General features: G+C 39.7%; 2 protein-coding genes across 4 annotated transcripts in view; one reads left to right on the top strand and one right to left on the bottom strand.

The window, feature by feature from the left end:
- The window catches only part of TBC1D2B (TBC1 domain family member 2B), a 64,165-nt gene that overhangs the window by 25,610 nt on the left and 11,938 nt on the right, over positions 1–26,617 (bottom strand). For both annotated transcript variants that reach the window (XM_073652689.1, XM_073652690.1), the window contains exons 4-8: positions 19,185–19,357; positions 17,368–17,534; positions 6,515–6,895; positions 1,436–1,546; positions 626–819 (exon numbers count right to left, since the gene is read on the bottom strand). In XM_073652689.1, coding sequence (XP_073508790.1) covers positions 626–819; positions 1,436–1,546; positions 6,515–6,895; positions 17,368–17,534; positions 19,185–19,357 — 1,026 coding nt within the window. The remainder of the gene's footprint in view (positions 1–625; positions 820–1,435; positions 1,547–6,514; positions 6,896–17,367; positions 17,535–19,184; positions 19,358–26,617) is intronic.
- Positions 12,994–26,617, top strand: part of LOC141166222 (uncharacterized) — a 91,888-nt gene continuing 78,264 nt past the window's right edge. Inside the window, exon 1 of one of the 2 annotated variants that reach the window (XM_073652692.1) lies at positions 12,994–13,222. The gene's annotated coding sequence lies outside the window, so the exon portion shown is untranslated. The remainder of the gene's footprint in view (positions 13,223–26,617) is intronic. The other variant, XM_073652691.1, reaches the window with a different exon arrangement.

Genomic DNA, 26,617 nt, shown 5'->3' with positions numbered 1-26,617 from the left:
GGGTCATCACCACCTGTTACAATAAAGACCCTGAACTGTTTAAGCGGATTCTGCATTCTGACTATCGTGGCCGGAACTATCACCCCCAACATCCACCTACACTGCCCTGGGGCTACACTTCTCCCGTGGGGAGTTATACCATTCCTGTGCTGCTCACCAACATCAGCCCCAGCGGTCTGTCCTGCAGCGGCGGTTATCCCTGACCGCAATCCACGGGTGGCGCAGTCGGACTTTCACATGTCTATCTATCTATCTATCTATCTATCTAAAGAGACTGCCACCATTACAGCTTGACACCCTGAGCACGGGACCAGGTTGTTACTACTACCCCCATCAGCACCACGCACCCTAGAGACCCGGTCTTGAGTACCCCACGGCCCAGGGGGCGAGTCATATGCGTGCAATATGTAAGGAAGTGATTACAAAGCACTCAATGCGTAGTGAGCAGTGACTGAAAGCAACCGGCTGCAGGGAGAATATAACTTCATTTTCTTCCTGTAGCTGCTGCTCCAGTAAGCTTGCTATACAGGATTTAAACCCTATTTACCTGCAGATTACCACAATATCTTTGGAAAAATAAACACAAGGTAAGTATCAGTATATCAAAATTAGCAGACATCCGTACCTCATAGTGTGGGGTCTGATGTACGTATGTTCAGGGTGCTCAACTGTTTCCACCTTTAGAGCATCCTCTAGCAGCTGGTTCACAACCTCTTGGCCTGGCCCTTGGCTATCAACACACACTGGGGTTTTCATCTCTTGAAGGAGGACAAGGTACTTGCTCTCTATCTGGCATAGTTTGGCTTCCAAATTGGAGTACTGTAGAAAATATACCGAGCAGTGAGATTTCTAACTGTATGTGATATAGAGACATTGTATGTATACATGTGTATATTTTTATTCTGTGCAGTCATTATCTATGCTGTCAGTTCTAGAATGATGGTGCAGTACGGTCAGAGGCTCTGTATGAGGGAGGCTTTTGAATTTACAAAGAAGCATTGCAATTTTTAGGTGAATGGGCAGATTTATCAATACCGTCTAATGTTTGCAAAATTCTTATGTCTTATCATGAACCACTATGACTATAAAATCTAAAGATACACTGAATGTTGTCAAAGTTTGTCTTACCCTTAGTTTGCTTATTTTGTACCACAAATTTACGCCAAAATTTTAGTGTACAATGTCGCACATGAGGCCCAGCAAGGCACACAGTGTGTCTCATTCAAATATGGTGCAAGTTACGAAAAATAGGTTCAAATGGTGTTAGAATAATGGGGAATATAGCTGGATAAATCTCCCTTAATGTGTTACTGCATGAGACGAGGTAACAATGATAAATGGCTAAATCATGTCACAGACACTTACCATTTACCCTGTATAATTATGTGTACAGGGAAACCTCTGTTGATATTTACTTGACTTACGGACAATTTACCTTTGCTTCCAATTCTTGCTCCCTTCTCTCAGTGCTTCTTCGTAGGGCAGAAAGCTCCAATATTTCCTTATTGAGAAACTTGTTTTGTGCCTTATAGCCCTGTAAACTGTCCTGTGAAGAAATAGTTGAATACATTTACATTTCATTTTTCTCACCTCCCTGGTCCCATTAATAAGGGGTTTATCCAGTACTGCTTTATTGCTTAACCCCTTCACGCCGCAGGCTGTTTTTCCTCCCCTTCTTCCAAGAGCCATAACTTTTCTATTTTTCCATCCCCATAGCCATATGAGGGCTTGTTTTGTTGCAGGACAAGTTGTATTTTTGAATGACGCCATTCATTTTATCATGCGATGCACTGGAAAGCGGGAAAAAACTTCAAGTGCGCCGAAACTGCAAAACAAAAACTGCAGTTCCACAATGGGTTTTTTTTCGCGATGTTCAATTTATGGTAAAACTGACCTGGCAATATGATTTTCTAGGTCAGTACGAGTATGTATATACAGAACATTTATCGTTATTTTTCCATTTCAGTGACGAAATAAAAAAATACGAAAATTTGTAAAAATTTTTGCTTGTGTTGTTATTTTCCGAGACCCATAATGTTTTACATTTTTGTGATCTGGGGCTGTGTGATGGCTTATTTTTTGCACCCTGAGCAGATTTGTTTTTACGGATACCATTTTGGGGTTGATACAATGATTTGATCGCCTCTGCATTTTATTGCAATGTTGCAGCGGACAAAAAAAAAAAACATATTTCTGATGTTTTGATTTTTAATTCTCGTTATGCCGTTTACCGATTTTATATTTTGATAGATCGGATGTTTAGAAACTCAGTGATATCACATATGTGTATTTTTTTTTTTTATTCGCTTTATTTCAAATGGTACAAAAGGGCGGTGATTTAAGTTCAGATTAACAGATTTACAGCCGAGGGTGGAGGTGTGTTAGAGGCAGATGATGGCTGAATAATTCAGCCATCATCTGCTTGGAAAGATGTGGGCTCAGCTAGCGAGCCCGCATCAAATTCAGGGAGTCAGCAAATTACATACCAGTATGTAATATGCCGGTAAGAGGTTAATAGCTTCAACTTCCATGTTTTCATTATTTCAGAAATCAATAGTACACATAAAAATAAGCAACTTTGTTATATATCTTATCAGAGAAATCTGCTTCTTTCTCGTCATGGACGGATCTTTCACTTTCAATTCATGGGTAAAATCTTCAAAATCTGTCTTCAGTGAATAAAGAATTTCCCGTGAAATGAGAAGACAATTTGTCCTTTTAATATTCTATGGAGAGGGAAGGATGAGGAGGGAGGTGCTAGAGGCAGACAGACATTCTACTGCAAGACTCTGAAATAACTGACATGCTACAAATTTAACTCTGCACCAAATCTGCAAGGAACAAATAAGCAACGTGTGCATGAGACTTCAGGATTCTCATTCACTTTGCTGGCATCAGGAAACCCTTCAGGTTTTTGTGACAAATCTGTGCAGAAAATACACGCAACAAATCTGCAACGTGTGCACAGATCCTTATGGTTCTCTATGGAACTTTATGAGCACTGACAGTCATCTCCTATCTCAGTAATGGGAAAGTCTGCATTCATTGACCAGATTTTACCAGTGAATTGAGAATGAATAATCAGCTCAGGAGGAGATCCTCTGGATCAATCTTGGTCAAGAACTACAGGAAACGTCTGACCTCTGTAATTGCAAACAAAGGTTTCTAGACCAAATATTAAGTTCTGTTTTTCTATTGTATCAAATACTTATTTCATGCAATAAAATGCAAATTAATTATGTAAAAATCATACAATGTATTTTATGGATTTTTTTAAGATTCTGTCTCTCACAGTTTAAGTGTACCTCCGATAAAAATTACAGACCTCTCCATTCTTTGTAGGTGGGAAAACTTGCAAAATCGGCAGTGTATCAAATACTTATTTTCCCCACTGTATATTACAAAGTGTCTTATTTTATGCGTACTATTCATTTATGTAAAAAATTAAAAAGAGGGGAAAGTTTCATAGAATAAAAAACAGTCCATATGGATCCAATAGATAAGGAGCTCTCCGTTATTGCGACATCAAGGACTGATGGTGAAATACAACTCAGCAAGAACACACTCAATCTCATCTCCGCATGAAAACTTTACATCTTTCATTAAGAAGAACCAAAATGTAGTTGGAAGCAGACACGTTGCCCGCATGGGAGGCTTGCTTTGGGGAAGGCTTGACTGTTTCCTTCATGTTACATCAGCTGATTGATTCCTCCTTACAAACTAATCTCCTTTATTTCTGCGCTCTCAGTGTTATTGATATTACTGATATTTCTGCTGATCTGATATACATATATGCAACTCAGCATGTATTTGTGTCATGTGTCAATGCGTGTGTCCACTTGTAAAGACAGATCAGATAAATGAAAGCACTGTGCTCATTATAATCATTATATATATATATATATATATATATATATATATATATATATATATATATATATATATATATATATATATATATATATATATATATATATATATATATATATATGTCTATTACTTTAAAGCTAATTCAAAGTAACTTATGGCTGAATGGCCTTCATCTGATTTATACAACATTCACAACTCTAATACTATAGTAACTGTTGGACACAAGTGTAGACACAATAATAAAAATAAAAAAAATAGCTTTTTGGCAAAAATAAAAACCTATTTTAATCTAATGCCCCCCCCCCATGCTATGTCAGCCTACTCACATGAGTCCCTATAAAGCCACGGTCACATGACCGTATATTTTTCAACTGAGAATATCGGGTAGAATATGCAAATCACACAAGTGAGATCAGAGTGAGATCAGAGTGAGATCAGAGTGTGATCAGAGTGTGATCAGAGTGTGATCAGAGTGTGATCAGAGTGTGATCAGAGTGTGATCAGAGTGAGATCAGAGAGATCAGAGAGATCAGAGTGAGATCAGAGTGAGATCAGAGTGAGATCAGAGTGAGATCAGAGTGAGATCAGAGTGAGATCAGAGTCTCTAGGATGAGGAGAAGATGGAGAAAAAAGTTTTTAACTTCTCCATTTTGGCAGTCCATGGAAATCAGACTGCACTCAGATGTCATCCGAGTGCAGTCCGAAGTTTTCCACGGACTCATTGACTTGCATGGCTGAGTGTGATCCGAATATCAGATCAAATATGGGCATACTGCGATTTTTTTTCCTGGACAGGCTCGGTCTGAGGAAAAAGAGAAAAACAAAAATCAGACATGTACACAGCCCCTTGGAATACCATGGGGATGAATGCCATCTGTCAAAACGACGGTAAGCACTCGTCCGAATTATTATGGTCATGGGCACGAACCCTAATGCTAATTCCATAGGAAGCAAAAGAAGATGCAAATATTCTCTGGTTGGGTTAATATTATTGGCAAGGCAAAACAGTATTGCTAAAAACTGCTAGCTGTATGCAGTGTAGAGAGAGAAAAGCCACATGTGAGGCCCTTACAATATGCTGGGTAGATAAATGGTGTGGAATATAATTTAAAAAAAAGTCAGTGTCACATTTGATTAGAGAATAAACATGTGCACCTAGCAATTTCAATGTCATCATTGGCTATACTCATGAGAAACCGCTGCTGACAGTCCAAGTCTGCAACCTTTAGATCGATTGTCGAGAGATCCCAAGGAGATTGGGCATTACTCAGAAGCAATACTAGGAGCTTAATCCACAGTCACCCTTGTACACAGACAACACCACATTTTGGGTTGTCCGTCAATAAGAGGGCAGGTCTCCCATGCAGGAGACAGCGGTGATGCCTGTCTGTCGTTTCCAGAGTCCGCTCATTTCACAATCCAGCACAGGCCTGTAGTCAGAACCACTGTGCGGAGCAGCACGGTTAGGGGAGTATTTTTACTTTTGATTTCTTTGGCACAGTGTTACTATTACTTTTGAGGATACTATGAGAAGGATATGGAGCAACAATAATGCCGGCAGCACTACAGATATCTTTACTCTGGTACAATTATTATGGGGGCTTCCACAAGCGCATTATGCTTGCCACAGTAATATTGTGAAACATTATTGATACTGGTCCTTTTGGGGGCACTATGCTTGGTATAATGGGGGCAGTTAGTTATGTTGTGGAAACTATATAGGCATTTACTGATATCTGCAGAGTACAATTATTTTGGATTGGCTGTGTGTACAACTATTAATTTTGGGGGTATTAACTGCTTGGAAGGGTTATTGTTGGGGGCAATATCTACTTGACACCATTAAGGTTGTGGGCACAATGTGTGAGGCATTACTAGCTTTGCAGTGACTGTGTACTACACTTCGGGGCAATAAGTGGCACAGCATTAGGGTAGGAGCAGGATGACACTGCTAAGGAACCAGGATGGGGAATTTTGTGTTTGTGACATAGATGATGACAAAGTGAAGAACCAAAGATGTCCAGACACCAGACTAATACCATTCCCCCACAACACTGCCGAAGCGCGGCTTCACGCTCCACACTGGGATTTTACAACGGTTTCAAGTGATTTCAGTGCTTCCAGGACAATCAAATTGAGTGGGTGGTGACGGCCATGACTGAACAAAAATTAAGCATACCCCTATGACTAAATGAGCAGGTACGATATAACTATATAAAGTGCTTGTGTTAGTGATGCACATTGCACTGGGGACAGTTTAGATGCTTGAAATGACATGACAAGGTTCCTTTTAAGAACTTAACACCACGCAATTTTTCATTTCTCATGTGCTTCTAACCCTTTCTCGAGCACCCGTATTTCATTTTTTGAGTACCGTATATCTACTACAATTAACATTAATAAGTAGTCAGATCTATTCAATTTATGGAAATGGTACCTGAAAATGCTACAATATAGATGACCAAGTATGTACAAAATATGTCATTTATATAAGACAGATATAAATTGATATTTGCAACATACAAGACAGAATTGCTAGCTTTATATACATGCACAAATAACTGGAAGTGATCAGAACTTACTACAGATACAAGAATTCCTTTTAAGAATCATGGTATGCAAGCTCAAGCTCAAAGGTACTTACTTTTAACCGATTCAGCTCTTCTACATCTTTCTGAATGGGGGAGTCGGAAGTGTTGCCAGATAAGGGGGAAGATTCCTCATAGTCACTGATCTGCCTGGATAGTCTCATAATCACTTCATCTTTAGCTTGAATTGTTTCAATCATCATGTTGAGCTGTTCTTTCATTTGCTCAACACTGCATTTCAGGTCCTCAATTTCCTGTTGAAGACTGTCCTTCTCCAAAGTCTTCTTCTCCAGAAGAAGGTTGAGATCTCGAATGTGATCATCTTTTTGTTGGAGCAATTGAAAATGGTCTTTTGAGAGTTCATCAGAGAAAGGCGTAGCAAAGTACTTATCATACTGCGAAGACTTTAATGATTGTTGCAAAAGTTTTACAAGCTCCTGAAGAGGAAAAAGTTGCACAATTCATAAATATAAATGTTACTCAAAGCAAAATAAGGTAATCTAATATACATATGTACATCAATATTACAGTCCAAAAAACCTTCCCCTCAATAATCCTACCATTCATCACAGTAAGGCTATGTTAACACATGGCGAGGAATTCCAACATCAGTTCCACAATAAGAATGCAGTAAACTACAGTGCAATAAGGGAAATTAGCATTTTTAAAGTCTCAATTACACAAAAATGCAGAATTCTAAAGCTTGGTACAGACTTCACAGAATGCTCTATTCTAAGTAAAGAAAGCAAATGTGCTGTGCTTTTCACCCCTCAGATTAATAAAATAAGCAATGTTCACATGTCAGATTAAAATCCAACATGCAGAATTCTGAGGTTAGCCCACCTGTACTGCTGCAGAATCTGTACCCATCAGAGGGAGATCACCTTGCCGCAGCTGATGGGCACACATGAATTGGCCAATACTGCTAAGAACTTTTGTTTTTTGTAAATATATCTTGCTGAGCAATAATGCAGTTTAGATTCAATGTTTCCATGTACACATGCATACACACACACACATATATATATATATATATATATATATATATATATATATATATATATATATATATATATATATATATATATATATATATATATATATATATATATATATATATATATATATATATATATATATATACACACACACACACATACATAAAATTCTTTTTATTTCACCGCTGTCTTGGCTGAAAGTGTTGGCAGCTTTGAAATTGTTCCAGAAGATGAAGTATTTCTCCCAGAAAATTATTGCAATTACACATTATGTTATAAGCACGTTTATTTCCTTTGTGTGTATAGGAACAACACAAAAAAACAGCCAAAAAAAGCAAGTTGGACATCATTTGACCCAACACCGCCAAAATGGGCCAGTCAAAATTGTAATGCTCGTTCAAATTTATCTGTGACAAGTAACAGGTGTGGGCAATATGAAAATCACATCTGAAACCAGATAAAAAAGAGAAGTTTACTCAATCTTTGCATTGTATGTGTGTGCCACACTAAGCATGGAGAACAGAAAGAGGAGAAAAGAACTGTCTGAGTAACTTTTAGATTGTTGATATTTTTGAACAATTTTGTTTCTCAAGTTCATATTCAGAAATCTTGATGTTCCTTTGTCCACGGTGCACAACATAATCAAGAAGTATACATGGCACAGTAGCTGCTTTCCCTGGATGGCAGAGAAAAATTGATGAAAGGTTGCAACTCAGGATAGTCCGGATGGTGGATAAGCAGCCTCAATCAAGTTCCAAAAAAATTCAAGCTGCTCTGCAGGCTCAGGGTGCATCAGTGTCAGCGCAAAATATCTGTCGACCTTGAAATTACACGCTATGGCAGGAGACCCAGGAGGACCGCACTGCTGACATAGACATAAAAAAGCTAGACTGCAGTTTGCCAAAATGTACATGAGTAAGACAAAATCATTCTGGGAAACCATCTTGTGGACAGAGGAGACCAAGATAGAGCTTTTTGGTAAAGCATATCAGTCTAGTGTTTACCAAAAAAAGGAATGAGGCCTACAAAGAAAAAAAAACAGTACCTACAGTCAAATATGATGGAGGTTCAAAGACATTTTTGGGTTGTTTGACTGCTTCGAGCACTGGGTGCCTTGACTGTTCAAGGCATCATAAGATCTGAAGATTACCAAACGATTTTGGGTAGCAATGTAGTGCTCAGTGTCAGAAAGCTTGCGTCCTAGGTCATGGGTCTTCCAGCAGGACAATGATCCCAAACATACTTCAAAAAGCACCCAGAAATGGATGGAAACAAAGTTCTGGAGAGTTCTGAAGTGGCCAGCAATGAGTCCGGATTTAAATACCATCGAACACCTGTGGAGAGGTCTTAAATTGCTGTTTGGAAAAGGTACCCTTCAAATACGAGAGACCTGAAGCAGTTTGCAAAAGAGAGTTGTCCAAACTTCCAGTTGAGATGTGTAAGAAGCTTGTTGATGGTTATAGGAAAAGATTGATTGCAGTTATTTATTCCAAAGGGTGTGCAGCCAAATAATAAGTGAAATGCTGCCCAATTTGCCTTTTCGTCCCCTTCTGTTTTTTTGTGTTGTTCCAATACATACAAAGGGAAACAAACGTGTGTACAACAAAACGTGTAATTTAAATAATTTTCTGGAACAATTTCAAGGGTGCCAACACGTTCAGCCATGACTATGTATATGTACAAAATATATCTATTTTACAATATATATTGTAAGTTTAAGTGTTTGTCTCCTCTTGCCTTACAAGTAGCCCTAGCCTACAGTGTTCAGGCAGCTTAAGGGGAAGTAAAAAAAAAAAAAAAATTAAGAGGACCTGTCACTAGCAGGGTTGAGCGAGTATATTCTATTAACCCTTAAGCCGAGTATGCTCGGGACGAGCTCCGAGTACTTATAGCTGCTCGGTGATATGGTTGAATCGCTCCCGTGTGCATGATTTGCAACTGTTTGACAGCTTTATTACATTTGAGGAATGTGTAAGAAATAGACATTCCTCTCACGTAATAAAACTGTCAAACAGTCGCAAATCATGCACACGGGAGCGATTCAACCATATCACCGAGCAGCTATAAATACTCGGAGCTCGGCCCGAGCATACTCGGCTTAAGGGTTAATAGAATATACTCGCTCAACACTAGTCCCTAGCTCAAAAAACTGGTGTTAAATACCTTGTAAAAAATCCCTGAACTCCTGATTCGGCTTCTCTTTTTAGTTTTGTGCTGCGTCACTCCATTGCAGAGATATTCAAATTTGTTCCTTTTGGAGCGCAATATGTGAAATGTCTGCTTGCAGAACAACTGGCTGTTTCTTCAGTCTTCTTTAAGGGCATACACTTTCACCCTTTCCTCTTCCCCTTAGAGAAGAAACGCCCAGTTGATCTGAAAGCAGACATTTCACATATCGTGCTCCAAAACCAACAAATATGAATATCTCAGCAATGGAGAAGCACAGCACAAAATGGAAAAGACCAGCCGAATCAGGAGAGCTCATGGATTTTTACAAGGTATTTAACGTTGAGCACACAGTCTTATTGCCAATGCGTCATGGGAGAAAAGTTTGCTAAAATTAGTATCTTGTTCAAGAAAAATCTTGTTTCACCAAGCCAATAACCTGAAACAGCTATAGAGGAGTTTCTGGTTTCCCATTATTCCTGGTCATGTTGCAAAGTTGTTAAGGGATTAGACATTGACTTCTACAGTCACTACCTCGCCTGATGGTTTTGTTCGGTCTGCCCTATAGCCAATTTGTAGAATGGGCATCATTAGTAAGACTTTCACAGCAGACTGCTCATATTGCATGGTGCTTATGTGATTTCATAGTAAGCCTGGCACAAGGATCTATTTTGGTGTAATATTTTCTTAACAGCATGAACTCTGTTTAGACCTTATTCACATGTAAATATTCTGAGCTGCATTTTGGCCACACTTGATTATTGGCTTACAAACACAGATGAAATACTGAACATGTGGGGATCTTTCAGTTACAGCATTTCTCTCTATGGGTTCCGCTCCTGAATTAGGCTTATTAAATGGAATTTGTCAGCAGGTTTTGCCATGTAATCTGAAGACAGCATGAGGTAGAGGTTATAAAACACTGAATTCAGCAATGTGTCACTTATTAAGCTGTGTGCTGTTTGCTTACAATAAAGTTTGTATCACCAGGACCTTATGACTATTGGAGCTACAGCAGGGCATGAGATCTACACTGTGTGCAGAATTATTAGGCAAGTTGTATTTTAGAGGATTATTTTTATTATTGATGTTCTCAATCAACCCAAGAGACTCATAGATATCCAAGCTTAATATTTTTGGAAGTTGGAGTGTTTTTTTTTTAGATTTGGCTATCTTAGGAGGATATCTGTTTGTGCAGGTAACTATTACGGTGCAGAATTATTAGGCAATTTAATAAAAACCAAATATAATCCCATCTCACTTGTTTATTTTCACCAGGTAAATCAATATCAGTGCACAAAATTTAGAAATAAACATTTCTGACATGAAAAAACAAAAAAATTAGTGATCAATATAGCCACCTTTCTTTACGATGATACTCAACAGCCTTCCATTCATAGATTCTGTCAGTTGCTTGATCTGTTTTCGATCAACATTGCGTGCAGCAGCCACCACAGCCTCCCAGGCACTGTTCCGAGACGTGTACTGTTTTCCCTCCCTGTAGATCTCACATTTTATGATGGACCACAGGTTCTCTATGGGGTTCAGATCAGGTGAACACGGGGGCCATGTCATTATTTTTTCTTCTTTTAGACCTTTACTGGCCAGCCACGCTGTGGTGTAGTTGGATGCATGTGATGGAGCATTGTCCTGCATGAAAATCATGTTTTTCTTGAACGATACCGACTTCTTCCTGTACCACTGCATGAAGAAGTTGTCTTCCAGAAACTGGCAGTAGGTCTGGGAGTTGAGCTTCACTCCATCCTCAACCCGAAAAGGTCCCACAAGTTCATCTTTGATTATACCAGCCCATACCAGTACCCCACTTCCACCTTGCTGGCGTCGGAGTAGAGCTCTCTGCCCTTTACTGATCCATCCATCTGGCCCATCAAGAGTCACGCTCATTTTATCGGTCCATAAAACCTTTGAAAAATCAGTCTTAAGATATTTCTTGGCCCATTCTTGACGTTTTATATTATGTTTCTTGTTCAAAGGTGGTCGTTTTTCAGCCTTCCTTACCGTGGCCATGTCCCTGAGTATCTCACACCTTGTGCTTTTTGATACTCCAGTAACGTTGCAGCTCTGAAATATGGCAAAACTGGTGGCGAATGGCATCTTGGCAGCTTCACACTTGATTTTCCTCATTTCATGGGCAGTTATTTTGCGCCTTTTTTGGCGCACACGCTTCTTGCGACCCTGTTGGCTATTTGCCATGAAATGCTCAATTGTTCGGTGATCACGCTTCAAAAGTTTGGAAATTTCAAGACTGCTGCATCCCTCTGCAAGACATCTCACAATTTTGGACTTTTCAGAGCCTGTCAAAACTCTCTTCTGACCCATTTTGCCAAAGGAAAGGAAGTTGCCTAATAATTAAGCACACCTTATATAGGGTGTTGATGTCATTAGTCAACACCCCTCCTCATTACAGAGATGCACATCACCAGATTTACTTAATTGGTAGTTGGCTCTCAAGCCTATGCAGCTTGGAGTAGGACAACATGTATAAAAAGTATCATGTGATCAAAATACTCATTTGCCTAATAATTCTGCACACAGTGTAGTCCGACCACGCCCATCCCTGTGATATGCAGCTCACGGTCTATAGACTATGCACATACAGAGCCTGGTGTTGGCCGGAGCAGCTTTCTTAGCTTTGCTTTTGCTGAATCTAAAAACCCTGATTGCGTCACAACTGCTGCACCCAGTAAACTAAGTGACACATCGCTGGAATCAGGGTCTGTTTTCCTACATTATAGCGCTCTAAGATGAGGTTGCAAAAATCTGGTGACAAATTCCCTTTAATACTGATGCAAACTACAGACCAAACACTGACATGTGAATAAGGCCTTACGTGTAGAGTTCTATAAAACAGGAAACATTTAGGTAAAAATCCTTGACAACTGATATGTAAGTGGGAAAATAATGTATCACGTTGATCATTAAATAGTGGTGAAGAAATGAATTGTGTCCACCAGAAAGGCAAATGACTGGTTGATTCAGAAGAGCTCCAGAAAACAGCAAACTGATAGATTGATAGGATCGTAACACTGGCTAAATGAAATACACCTTTTGTCTTTACCTAGAATATATTAAATAAACCTTGTTACAGACATGCCAACAATAAAAAGCACAGCAGTGATAAAAACCCCTTCTATGCAGCTGTATCTAGTAACCTATGCTGCCAAGAAATATACAGAAGTCACGAGATCACATAAAAGCTGAAACCTTGAGCTCATCCAAAAGGAAAAGGGACTTGCTCAAAGCTCACATGATCATATGACTATTAATAGTATCCAGAAGTTAACAGTATCCATCTGGAAAGGAGCAGCATCTCCGTCCAAGCCCACTACACAAACATGATTAATGGCTGAATATTTCCACTGCTTTGACCCAACATCACAAGACTAGCTTAGCTCACATTTCCCCGTTTACCAAAGCTCAGCTAGAAATGGAGAATAATTCCAGCAGATCTCTTAGGCGGGAAGACTGGGTGTCCAGAAGGTAATAAAAAGGACTCTGGAATGTAGAATATGCTGTACAAAGCCTGGATAAACCTTAGCAAGGTCTGGAAGTCAGCAAGCAATGGCTACCTATAACATGGTAAGTAGTCATTTGTTTACATAAAAAAAAAAAAACATATGAATTACATGCATTTGTCTGGCCTTACAAATCACTTGAAGTACTTTTTTTCTCCCCCAAGGGCCCTGGTTCACGTAAGGAGATCCACTTGCAGTAGAGAATCTTACAGGCAATGCGCTCTTATAAAAAAATGTATTCAGAGCAGCTCTCCCCCAGAAGGAAGAAAAAGATCTCTCTAGTACCACCTATTACAACCCATTTCATGTACAGCTTAGTCTGTAAGACTCCTTAATGAGAACCAGTAGAGTCTGTACCGATGAGGGGCAAGTACCCTATAATAGCCTACTACCAATGGAATATTAACCAATCACAGCCCCACGTCATTTTGCAAGTCTTGTTAAAGGGTCAGACATGGACTTCGTTTTCTTCCTTCTGGCAGAGGGATCTGCCTAGGGTCAATATCTTGAATTCTGTTTACCGTATATTCCGGCGTATAAGACGACCTGGTGTATAAGACGACCCCCCTACTTTCCTGTTAAAATATCGAGTTTAGGATATATTCACCGTATAAGACTACCCCTTTTCCAACGCATACCAAACACCGGTAAAAATTAAAAAAAAACAGATTTGAATTTAACATTGTCCTTTTTTTAATTTAAATTCTTATGACATGCAGGTATATAGCAGGAAAACTGTCACTCATAAACATATTAAAATAGGGGGGACCCCACGTCATTTTTTGGGGGGTTCCCCCATTCTAATAGCTAGTAAAGGCTAGGTATTCAGCTGGGGGCTGATATTAGTAGCCTGGGAAGCTCCGTGGGTATTACCCTCTTCCCAGACTTCAAACATCTGCCCCAGCCGTCTGCTTAACCTCCGCTAGAGACTATAATGATGGTGGATCCCACGCCAATTTTCTTTTTAAAAAATCCTTTATTTTAACACTAAATGACAATTGAGGGGTTAATAAAGATGCAGTCCCTAAATTATTAATTTTGTAATTAATTTTTCCCAAAAATGTTGACGTGGGGCTTCGCCATATTTTTGTGTCCAGCCAGGTACAGCAGGCAGGAACGGGCTGCCCCCAACCACCAGCTGCCTATTTGTACCTGGCCGGACACAACAATATAGGGAAGCTCTTTTTTTTTAAATTATTTCATGAAATAATTTAAAAAAAAAATACGTGGGGCTTCGCCCTATTTTTGTGTCCAGCCAGGTACAACTAGGCAGCAGGGGGCTGGAATCCGCAGCGCAGGGAGGCCCAAGCTTTCTGGGCCCCCCCCGCTGCAAATTGCAGTCCGCAGCCACCCCGGAAAATGGCGCGTTCATAGAAGCGCCATCTTCTGGCGCTGTACCCAACTCATCCAGGGCCCTGGTGCGGTGGCTCACTGGGTAATAAAGGGGTTAGGGCCAGCTTGGCATTATCAGCTGGCCCTAAGCCCGAAATTCATGGGGTCACGCCAATATTAGACATGACCACCATGAATTTCTAGTAAAGTAATTAAAAAAAACACAACACCCAGAATAAAGTCCTTTAATTGAAATAAAGACACAATTTTTTAATGTTCTAAATTAAACCATACTTACCATCACGCCCATTCCAGCTGAAGCCAACGATCTCCTGCAATAAAAGTAAAATAATAAAGCAACCTCATCCTTACCTCTCCATGGTTCCCAGGACCGGTCCAGCTCTGCTACATTCACATGACAGGCTGCACCGCAGCAGAACGCTGCCGTTCAGCTTGCCATGCGGCAGACACTGAGAAGCGCAGGCATGCTTGCGCTCCTCAGTGTCTGACTGTGACGGCATCCAGATGAGCCGAGATCATGTCCAATGAACTCGGCTCACCTCATGCACGTCACTGACAGCGTGGGAAAATTCTCCTGCTCCCCGCATGCGCAGTAGAAGTTTCCCACGCTGTCAGTGACGGACGTCCAGGAGGTGAGCTGAGTTCATTGTCGGCTCATCTGGATGCCGTCACAGTCAGACACTGAGGAGCGCAAGCATGCCTGCGCTTCTCAGTGTCTGCGGGATGACAGGCTGGATGGCGGCGTTCTGCTGCGGTCCAGCCTGTCATCTCGATGTAGCAGAGCTGGACCCGTCCTGGGAACCATGGAAAGGTAAGGATGAGGTTGCTTTATTATTTTATTTTTATTACAGGAGATCGTTGGCTTCAGCTGGAATGGGCGTGATGGTAAGTATGGTTTAATTTAGAACAATAAAGATTTGTGTCTTTATTTCAATTAAAGGACTTTATTCTGGGTGTTTGTGTTTTTTTTAACTTTGACTATGGGGTTAGTAATGGGGGTGTCTTATAGACGCCTCTCCATTACTAACCTGGGCTTGATGTCAGCTGGCATTATAAGCTGACATCAACCCCAGCCCTATTACCCCCTGCCACCGCTACAGGGCAGCGTGGAAGAGCGAGGCTAAGTGCCAGAATTGGCGCATCCTATGAATGCGCCATTTCTGGGGCGGCTGACGGCTGGTGTTTCTAGCCTGGGAGGGGGCCAATATTCATGGCTCCCTTCCTGGGCTATTAATATCAGCCTCCAGCTGTCTGCCTAGCCTTTGCTAGCTATTAAAATAGGGGGGACCCCACGTCATTTTTTTGGGATCCCCCATTTTAATAGCTAGTAAAGGCTAGGTATTCAGCTGGGGGCTGATATTAGTAGCCTGGGAAGCTCTGTGGGTATTACCCCCTTCCCAGGCTTCAAACATCTGCCCCAGCCGTCTGCTTAACCTCCGCTAGAGACTAAAATTAAGGGGAACCCCACGCCAATTTTTTTTTTAATAAATCCGTTATTTTAACACTAGATGACAAGTACAGTAACCAGCACTGTCCCTGTACTTCATATATATGTGACTGACATGTTTCTATCTATCTAATCTATGTGTGAAGCTCTATTCTTTCTATTCTAAATTGTCGGGTGCCGGCTTATGCCGCTGCTGAATTGCCGGCTTTTTATATATTGTCACAGAAGCGATGCGAACTTCCCAGCTCCGGACACAGCGCAGCGCTTCTGTGACAAGTGAAAGCTGTCGGCACAGAAGCCCTGCGCTGTGTCCGGAGCTGGGAATACGCAGCGATGTGTCAGTTTCAGCACAGAAGAGCTGACTGTCTGGACCTACCGCCGCCGTATTTTAACTCCCTCCACCTTATATTAACTCCGACATGGCAGGGATACGGCCACGGCAGCTTATTAACACCCCCAGAGTATCCCCGCATGTCAATTTCTGAAAGTTCAAAAGCATTACCGGCGTATAAGACGACCCCAGACTAGACAGAAGATTTTTCAGTCTTCAAAAGTCGTCTTATACGCCGGAATATACGGTATATAGTATTCACATACTCTGCAGCATTATGAAGGCAATATTCATGTAGTAATTCCTGCCCTATGGATGCTGACAATCAAATTTCCTTGTCCATAAAAACATGTTTCAAGGAATTAAAATGTTCAGATTTGGAAAGGAAATCCACATAAGCATGAAAACATCATGTAGAAGGTGCAGCAGATTCAAACCAATGACTCTAGGACTTAAGTCAGCCCCGAGTCCATGTAAAATCAAAGAGTAACCATTGTTTTCATTTTTCCCTCATAAATCAATAGTACGTGAGAATACAAGAAACTTTGTGATATATCTTATTAGATAAATCTGCTTATTTCTACACCTGAGCTGATTATTCAGTCTCAAAATTCTAAATTTGTGGGTAAAATCTGTTTTGAGTGAATACAGACTTTCCTATTACTGAGGTGACAGTTGCTGCTCATAAAGTTCTATGGAGATGTGAAACTGTCATTCCAGAACGTCAGTGTCTGATTCTAGTTCCTTCCTCCTCCCCATAGAATCTTATAAGCACCAGCTGCCATCTCCTATCTCAGTAGTAGGAAAATCTTTCTTCACGTAATACAGATTTTACCCATGAATTGATAGTGAAAGATCAATAGAGGACAAGAAACAGATTTCTCTAATGAGAAATATTACAAAGTTTCTTATTTAAGTGTAATATTGATTTATGTAACAAAAATGAAGACGACGGTTACTCTTTAAGCCTAAAAAGCTTGTATTTGTTTTACTACTACTAATGTGGCATCATGGCTTCCTTGCATGTCTTGATATGTTGTACTTGTTGTCTTTGGGTAACAGTGCACACTATGCTCACCTTCTGGCTGGTGAGCTCCTGCTTCAGTCTTTCCAGGTCTCCTTCCTGGTTCTGAAGCCTCATTTGAAGGTCACAATCAATCTTAGGATCACTTGACGGTAAAGACTCCACAGAAGTGTTGTCTGAGCTGTATCGGTTCTTTAGCGCAACTAATAATGGACGTTTACCTGAGGGAAGAAGGGTCACAAAAAATAAACAAGTAAAAATTGAAGAAGAAAATAAGACAAACAGCTGGTACACAAGATGCATGGAAATTAAAATACTTTTATTATTAGAAGGATGCAAAAGGTAACAAATCAATATGGCGATTTTCCAATTTTTGTTGTTTGTTTTTTGCTTCCCTTCTTCCAAGAGCCACAAGTTTTTTTTATTTTTCTGTCAACATGGCCATATGAGGGCTTGTTTTTACGGTATTCATTATATGGTAAAAATGACATCCATATAATTCCCCGGTCAGTACAATTATGCCGTAGTATGGCAGTATATAGTAAAAGTTATGGTCTCCTTTGAGGACTAGCCGCAGGCTACCGACTGCCATAGATGAACCCATCGGAACGCCACAATTACATGGTGGGGTGGGGTAAAATGGAGTTGATGGCCTTTTGAAAAGATACACACCCTTATTCAGGTCATTAACATGTCACTGTCAAAGATCAAGAGCGGCATTTAAGTGGTTAACAGCAGGTGGAGCTCAGCTCCATTCTCTGCTCTTGGAGGCAGATAATGGCTGTGTTACACAGCCATTATCTGCCGGAAAAGATGCAGGCTCGACTCCTGAGTCTGTATCAGACAGGAACTAGTATAAACAGTAATAGGATGTGCATTTTGCCATCAGAATTGGAGTGTTTAAGCAGTCGATTTTTTTGTTTTGAAAAGTGGGAAAAAGAAACAAAGTCCGTAGTGAACAGTTGTATGTCATGTTGAGGAACACAATACTCCACACACTATTGTCCTACAGGTGTATCTAAACTGTATAGTGGAAATAGAAAATGTGCCCTAGGGTCTCGGAGCAAAAGGATTCTGCTACATCAGTAGATTATTCAGGAATATGTGTGATTATTTTCTCCAACGTCGGAACTTATGGACTATGTCCCCTTAAATCCTTGTGTATGGTGTGTGCACTAAAATAATTATACCCATTGCATAAACTGCTCTTCTAATCACGTACATAAGATTATGTACTCTATATAATAGTGATGGGAACAATAATACTATGCAACAGTAGATGTACACCCCAACTTAGGGTCCGTTTACAAGGACCGACCGGACGCACAATACGATCCCTGATTGCTAAATGTTTACCGATCGGCGGTCGATTAAATGCCTGTTTACACAGGCAGACCAAAGCAAATGTTGCTGACTGAGCAATCTATACTAGAATGCTCAGTGCACATAGGCTGCCATAGTTCTCCGCAGTGCCAGACCCGCTTACACAAGACGATGCGCCATCAAGAACGATATTTTCGCTGTGCAAAGATCATTTCACCCGATAAACGTTTTGTTTATTCACTGGGTGATCGGTGTCCTGTTTACACGGCAAGGTAATTTATTTTTTTAAACAATGTTCGTTTATGATTAATTCGTAGTGTAAATGCAGCTTTACAGATCACTTTTGGTTCTAAACAGGTACATATAGTGAAACATTCACCTAAAGAAAGTTCAAGTATTATTCCCAATATATAAAGGGATAAAAGACTTGTGGGAGCCTAACCTATGGGACCACCACTAATCATGAGACGGGATTGCACATCCTAGTTATGTGTGTCACTTTATAAGACGGAAACAATCCTTTACAATCCATATACCAAAAGCTCTACCTGTGCTCCATTTGCCTCCTTCCATAGGAGGTCTTCTCCTTTCCTCATGCAGAAGCGATTCCTCCAGCTCCTTAGGGGTTGGGTTAAGCATCTCCCATTCCTCATTGGTGTAAAAGATGCTCTTCCTGCACTCATTGTTATTTCTGCCAGGTCGTAGGTTCTGCACAGAGTTCCTAACACAAGGAAAGACCAGAATAAAGCATTTATTATTCATGCCGTGTATAAGAGATTGCACTGGTTGTACATATTAAGTGAAAACTAAGGACAGCAGAACTTTACAGTATAATTCAACATCACTCATTTATATGGATCCACACGTTACTCCAAGCCTATAAAAATACCTTAGTTATATGATTAACTCAAGCTTGCAGAATGCCTCCTTTACACATTGCTATACAGTACAAAAGAAACAACAACCATCTGACAGATATTTTTATACTATTAAAGTAGCACTCCCATCAAAGTTTGTATCCTCTTAATATATTGCAATCATCATATTATATAGCACTATGTACTTACAATTGTTCATTTTACCTTTCTACCCAGGTAATTCTTCTCTTTTCTCTGCTCTATGTAGAAACAGGAAGTCTCTTGTCCCTGTATTTATCATCCCCCTCTTCAACGTATTATACATGTGACGTATATTCACGTATATTACAGTGCTCTTTCACCTACTCATCTGCTATTTTAACTTTGTGTCACTGTCATTGATGTTGTTTTTAATACATGTTAATAGTTTATTCGAAATCAATAGAGTACATATGGGATTTTCAATAAATTAATTAGATTTTTTGTCATGTGTTATGGATGGGGGCCCATCCTTTTTAGTAATTGTTTGCAGTTGGTTTTATGGTATTGTATAATTTCAATCATTGATATATCAGTCAATTCCTTATATTGTAATGGGGAAAAGAAAAGAAAGCTTGTCACCTTTGGAGACCGAGCCTTTGTCCTGATGGGTTGCCCCTTTTTCTTTTGAAGGTATTTTACATGAAACAGCTGTTTTTGTATGGGTCACTTACTTATTAAAACACCTGTTCTTGATTACGCCAAGCAATCCTCATAACAGACTTATGGAACTTGACTGCAAGAGGTGCTGCAGCAGCAATAATGTTTTGTGAACTATAAGATTAACTTACTCATGCTTATGGAAGGAAATTGGAGATTTAGATGAAAAATCCTTGCAAATAATACTGGGCATCCTTAGGGTACCCGCACACTATAACTAACTAATTATATTATATTATAATTTATATATATATATATATATATATATATATATATATATATATATATATATATATATATATATATATATATATATATATATATATATATATATATATATACACACACACACATATACACACACACATACATTACAGACCAAAAGTTTGGACACATCTCATTTTAAGATTTTCCTGTATTTTCATGACTATGAAAATTGTACATTCACACTGAAGGCATCAAAACTATGAATTAACACATGTGGAATTATATACTTAACCAAAAAGTGTGAAACAACTGAAAATATGTCTTATATTCTAGGTTCTTCAAAGTAGCCACCTTTTGCTTTGATGACTGCTTTGCACACTCTTGGCATTCTCTTGATGAGCTTCAAGAGGTAGTCACTGGAAATGGTCTTCCAACAATCTTGAAGGAGTTCCCAGAGATGCTTAGCACTTGTTGGCCCTTTTGCCTTCACTCTGCGGTCCAGCTCACCCCAAACCATCTCGATTGGGTTCAGGTCTGGTGACTGTGGAGGCCAGGTCATCTGGCGTAGCACCCCATCACTCTCCTTCTTGGTCAAATAGCCCTTACACAGCCTGGAGGTGTGTTTGGGGTCATTGTCCTGTTGAAAAATAAATGATGGTCCAACTAAACGCAAACCGGATGGAATAGCATGCCGCTGCAAGATGCTGTGGTAGCCATGCTGGTTCAGTATGCCTTCAATTTTGAATAAATCCCCAACAGTGTCACCAGCAAAACACCCCCACACCATCACACCTCCTCCTCCATGCTTCACGGTGGGAACCAGGCATGTAGAGTTCATCCGTTCACCTTTTCTGCGTCGCACAAAGACACGGTGGTTGGAACCAAATATCTCAAATTTGGACTCATCAGACCAAAGCACAGATTTCCACTGGTCTAATGTCCATTCCTTGTGTTATTTAGCCCAAACAAGTCTCTTCTGCTTGTTGCCTGTCCTTAGCAGTGGTTTCCTAGCAGCTATTTTACCATGAAGGCCTGCTGCACAAAGTCTTCTCTTAACTGTTGTTGAAGAGATGTGTCTGCTGCTAGAACTCTGTGTGGCATTGACCTGGTCTCTAATCTGAGCTGCTGTTAACCTGCGATTTCTGAGGCTGGTGACTCGGATAAACTTATCCTCAGAAGCAGAGGTGACTCTTGGTCTTCCTTTCCTGGGTCGGTCCTCATGTGAGCCAGTTTCTTTGTAGCGCTTGATGGTTTTTGCAACTGCACTTGGGGACACTTTCAAAGTTTGCCCAATTTTTCGGACTGACTGACCTTCATTTCTTAAAGTAATGATGGCCACTCATTTTTCTTTACTTAGCTGCTTTTTTCTTGCCATAATACAAATTCTAACAGTCTATTCAGTAGGACTATCAGCTGTGTATCCACCAGACTTCTGCACAACACAACTGATGGTCCCAACCCCATTTATAAGGCAAGAAATCCCACGTATTAAACCTGACAGGGCACACCTGTGAAGTGAAAACCATTTCCAGTGACTACCTCTTGAAGCTCATCAAGAGAATGCCAAGAGTGTGCAAAGCAGTCATCAAAGCAAAAGGTGGCTACTTTGAAGAACCTAGAATATAAGACATATTTTCAGTTGTTTCACACTTTTTTGTTAAGTATATAATTCCACATGTGTTAATTCATAGTTTTGATGCCTTCAGTGTCAATGTACAATTTTCATAGCCATGAAAATACAGAAAAATTTTAAATGAGAAGGTGTGTCCAAACTTTTGGTCTATACTGTATATATTATATATACATACACACACTATATATATTATATATATATATATATATATATATATATATATATATATATATATATATTTTATTTTTTTTTTTTAAAGAATCAGTTTTAGATATCTCACATTGAAAATAAAAGAAAAACAACAACTCTGGAGAACAGGCTCATTGTCAACCTCATTATATATAGGAGATTTCCAAAAATCCTAAATCAGCAAAATTTGTTGTTACGATTGTTTGCAGCTGAATACGGCAAGGTTTCTGAACCACAAGAAGCTAAAGCGTGTAAAAGGCAAAGTGAAAATTTCTAATCTTTAAAAACAAGCATTTTCGTAATTTAGGAAACGGAAGTTACATAAATTTAGAACAGAAAAATACATTTTTATAACTGCAATACAACAGCTTCAATAAATATCATTACTGCCACTTACAGTTCTGTAATCTACTTGTGTCAGATTTCTAAAGGACGATACTGAAAAGTCAACGTAACAAAATCCCGTTGACATATTAATATGATATAGGATATTGCATTGTTATGGTATCTTTAGCCATGCACAACTGTTTAGAAGTTTGAGTTTGCGTGAAGATGAAACACAAAACTCTCCCTCTCTCTACATACACAGCGGGAGAAATAAGTATTCAACACATCACCAATTTTCTAAGTAAATATATTTCTAAAGGTGCTATTGACATGAAATTCTCACCAGATGTCGTTAACAACCTATCATCCAATCCACACAGGGAAATACATCAAACCATAGATGTCCATGAATTAAGTTATGTGTAATATTGAGAAATGACACAGGGAAAAAAAGTATTGAACACACTGAAATTTAATGAATACTTTGTACAAAAGCCTTTATGGTGATGACAGCTTCAAGACGCCTCTTGTAAGGAGAAACTAGTCGCATGCATTTCTCAGGTGTGATTTTGGCTCATTCTTCCACACAAACACTCTGCAAATCCTGAATGTCCCGTGGGCTCCTGTGAACTCTGCGCTTTAGTTCCTTCCATACATTTCTATTGGATTCAGGTCAGGTGATTGGCTGGGCCATTCTAGCAGCTTTATTTTCTTTCCTCTAAAGCAATTGAGAGTTTCCTTGGCTGTGTGTTTGGGATCATTATCTTGCTGAACTGTCCACCCTAGTTTCATCTTCATAATCCAGGTGGATGGCAGCAGATTTTTTATCAAGAATGTCTCAGTACCTTTGTCCATTCATCCTTCCTTCAAATCACATCAAGTTTGCCGATGCTGTATGTTGAAAAACAGTCCCACACCATGATGTTCCCACCTCCAAACTTCACTGTTGACGTGATGTTTTTGGGGTGACATCAAGTGCCTTTTGGCCTCCAAACATGGTGTATTATGGCAACGATAGAGTTTAATTTTGGTCTTATCTGACCAGACTATATGCTTCCAGGATGTCACAAGCTTGTCTAAATATTGTGGAGAAAAACTTTAAATGTGCTTGAACATGCTTTTTGCTCAGCAATGGAGTCTTGAGTGGTGAGCCTGCATACAGGCCATGGAGGTTGAGTGCAATACTTATTGTTTTCTTTAAATCAATTGTACCTGATGATTTCAGGTCTTTATGTAAGCTCTCCACAGGTGGTCTTTGGCTCTTGGACAACTCTTCTGATAAGTCTTTTCACTCCTCTGTCTAAAATCTTGCGGGTTGCACCTGGCTGTGGCCAGTTTATGGTAAAATGATGTTCTTTCTACTTCCGGATTATTGCCCCAACATTGCTCACTGGAACATTCAGTAGTTCAGAAATTCTTCGTCATCAGTATGTTTTGCAACAATAAGGTTACGAAGGTCTAGAGACAACTCACTGGTTTTAACCACCAGGAGATGTTTATTGTGTGGCACCTTGGTAATGAGACACCTTTTTATAGGCCATCAGTTGAATTAGCTGATATTTTTCACTAAGTGGCAGAACTGCTTTCTAATTACTGATAGATTTTAATTGGTGTTATGACTTTCCACGGCTTTTTGCACATCTTTCTTCATATGTTCAATATTTTTTCCCCATTCAATTTCTCATTATTACACATAATTTATGGATATCTACAGTTTGGTCAATAGCAGCTTTAGAAATACATTTACTAAAAAATATATTATATATATTCCGAAGCTCAGTTTTAGATTGTTGGACAAAAAACAAAACAAATATGTTGTGGCCTTCGAGTGTTCAGGATTGACATGTTTATTCTGCAGACACAGGGACAACTAAAGCAGTCTTTGAACGGGTAGTCTTACATATTTATGGCATATGCAAAGGACATGCAATTAATGCTTGATAAATGAGGGTCCTACATCTATAGAAAGGAGAACCTCTGTTCCAGGAGGCAGCTCGTCTCTCTTCATTCCTATGAGAGTTTGGAACTCCTGTAGAAATGAATGGAGAGAAATAGCGCATGCGCTGCCAACTCTCTTCACTGGTGGTCAAAAGCCAGTTAAAAATGGAGGAGGTGGGAGGGGTGATATCAGGAAACTCCAGTTCTGGAAATTAGATGCAAATCAAACATTTATGGCATGTCTTTTGGGGGGTGCATTAAATCTTTGATGATATAACTCCTTTAAAGTACAAAGCTACCTAGACCCTTGTGAGGTGACTCACAGTGGCAGAATTTTCGTGACTGACTAGGTGGTGAGTAAAGTTAGGCTCTCTGCCTTAAAAGGAAGTGGTACATGTATTGTTAAAAAATATATATTTTTTTTCCATATCATGAGTATTAAAAAAAATAAATTAATAATTTTGCAATCTTCACAATGGTCACTGGGATTTTTTTTTAGATTCATACTTCCTATCCTTTCAGGAGTTTTCAGCAGCCTCACAATGACAGGTAACACCTGGATATAGAGCTGATAACACAGGAGCACCAATCACAATAGGTGATGTCACAGCTGACCTGCTCCCCCTTCCATCTTTGGGCAGGCTTATTAGAGGAGTCATGTCAAAAGACAGGGTCAGAGTACTGTCGCTATGTACATGTGTCTCCGGAAACAACATTAAGTTACAATATAAAAATGCCCCACTGCCCAACGTGAAAATTGCAAGATTTCTCTTTTTTATACACATTGTAATAATCATGTTTTTGTAATAAATGTACCCCTTTCCGACATGGTCAGTAATAGTATGCACCAGGTCGGAAAGGCCGGTTCAGCGGGGGCTCCAGTGCTGAGCCCGCACTGAACCAGGCACATGTCAGCTGATTCTTACAGCTGACATGTGCCCGCAACAGCCGCGGGTGGAATCGCGATCCACCCGGGGCTGTTAAGCAGTGAAATGCCGCTGTCAATCTCTGACAGCAGCATTTAACATCACCGCGCTTGAAGCGCGGCACTAGCCCCGCCCATCGGTGACCCCGTCACATGATCGCGGGTCACCGATGGGTGGACATGACAACCCGGGGTCTGCAGCAGACCCCTGTGGTTGTCATGTCTCGATTGCTATGAGCGCCACCTAGTGGTCGGCGCTCATAGCAAGTGAGCATTTCAACTGCATGCAGGCAATCTGCTCGTCACCTGTATGTAGTAGAGGCGATCAGACAATTGCTGCTTCTAGTCTCCTATGGAGACTATAGAAGCAAGCAGAAAGTGTAAAAAAAAAAAAGTTTTTTAAAATATTAAAAAAGTAAAAAAAATATAAACAAGTTTAAATCACCCCCCTTTCGCCCCATTAAAAAAAAAAAAACAAAAAAAAAACACATACACATATTTGGTATCGCCACGTTCAAAATCGCCCGATCTAACAATATAAAAAAAGAATTAATCTGATCGGTAAGCGGCGTAATGAGGAAAAAATTCTAAATGCCAGAATTATGGTTTCTTTGGTCGCCCAACATTGCAATAAAATGCAATAACGGGCGATCAAAACATTGGATCTACCCCAAAATGGTATCAATAGAAACGTCAGCTTGATGCACAAAAAATAAGCCCTCATCCGGCCCCAGATCCCTAAAAATGGAGACGCTACGGGTCTCGGAAAATGTCACTTTTTTTAAGCAAACGTTGGTGTTTTTTTCACCACTTAAATAAAAAAGAACCTATACATGTTTGGTGTCTACGAACTCGTAATAACATTGAGAATAATAATGGCAGGACATTTGTATGATTCAGTGAACGTGGTAAAAAAAAAAAAAAAATCAAAAAACAACTGTGGAATTGCATTTTTTTTGCAATTTTACCGGACTTGGAATTTTTTTCCCGTTTTCCAGTACACAATATGGTAAAACCAGTGATGTTGTTCAAAAGTACAACACGTCCCACAAAAAATAAGCCCTCACATGGCCATATTGACAGAAAAATAAAAAAGTTCTTGCTCTGGGAAGAAGGAGAGCAAAAAATGAACGCGCAAAAACGGAAAAACCCAAGGTCGTTAAGGGGTTCATTTAAAAAAAATAAATAAATAAAAAATAATAGGCC

The sequence above is a fragment of the Phyllobates terribilis genome, unplaced genomic scaffold (assembly GCF_046119375.1).
Source record: "Phyllobates terribilis strain yellow unplaced genomic scaffold, ASM4611937v1 Scaffold_11__3_contigs__length_659146591, whole genome shotgun sequence".
NCBI lineage: Eukaryota > Metazoa > Chordata > Amphibia > Anura > Dendrobatidae > Phyllobates > Phyllobates terribilis.
The sequence above is the reverse complement of the archived record's forward strand: the minus strand, read 5'-3'. Positions and strand labels throughout refer to the sequence as shown.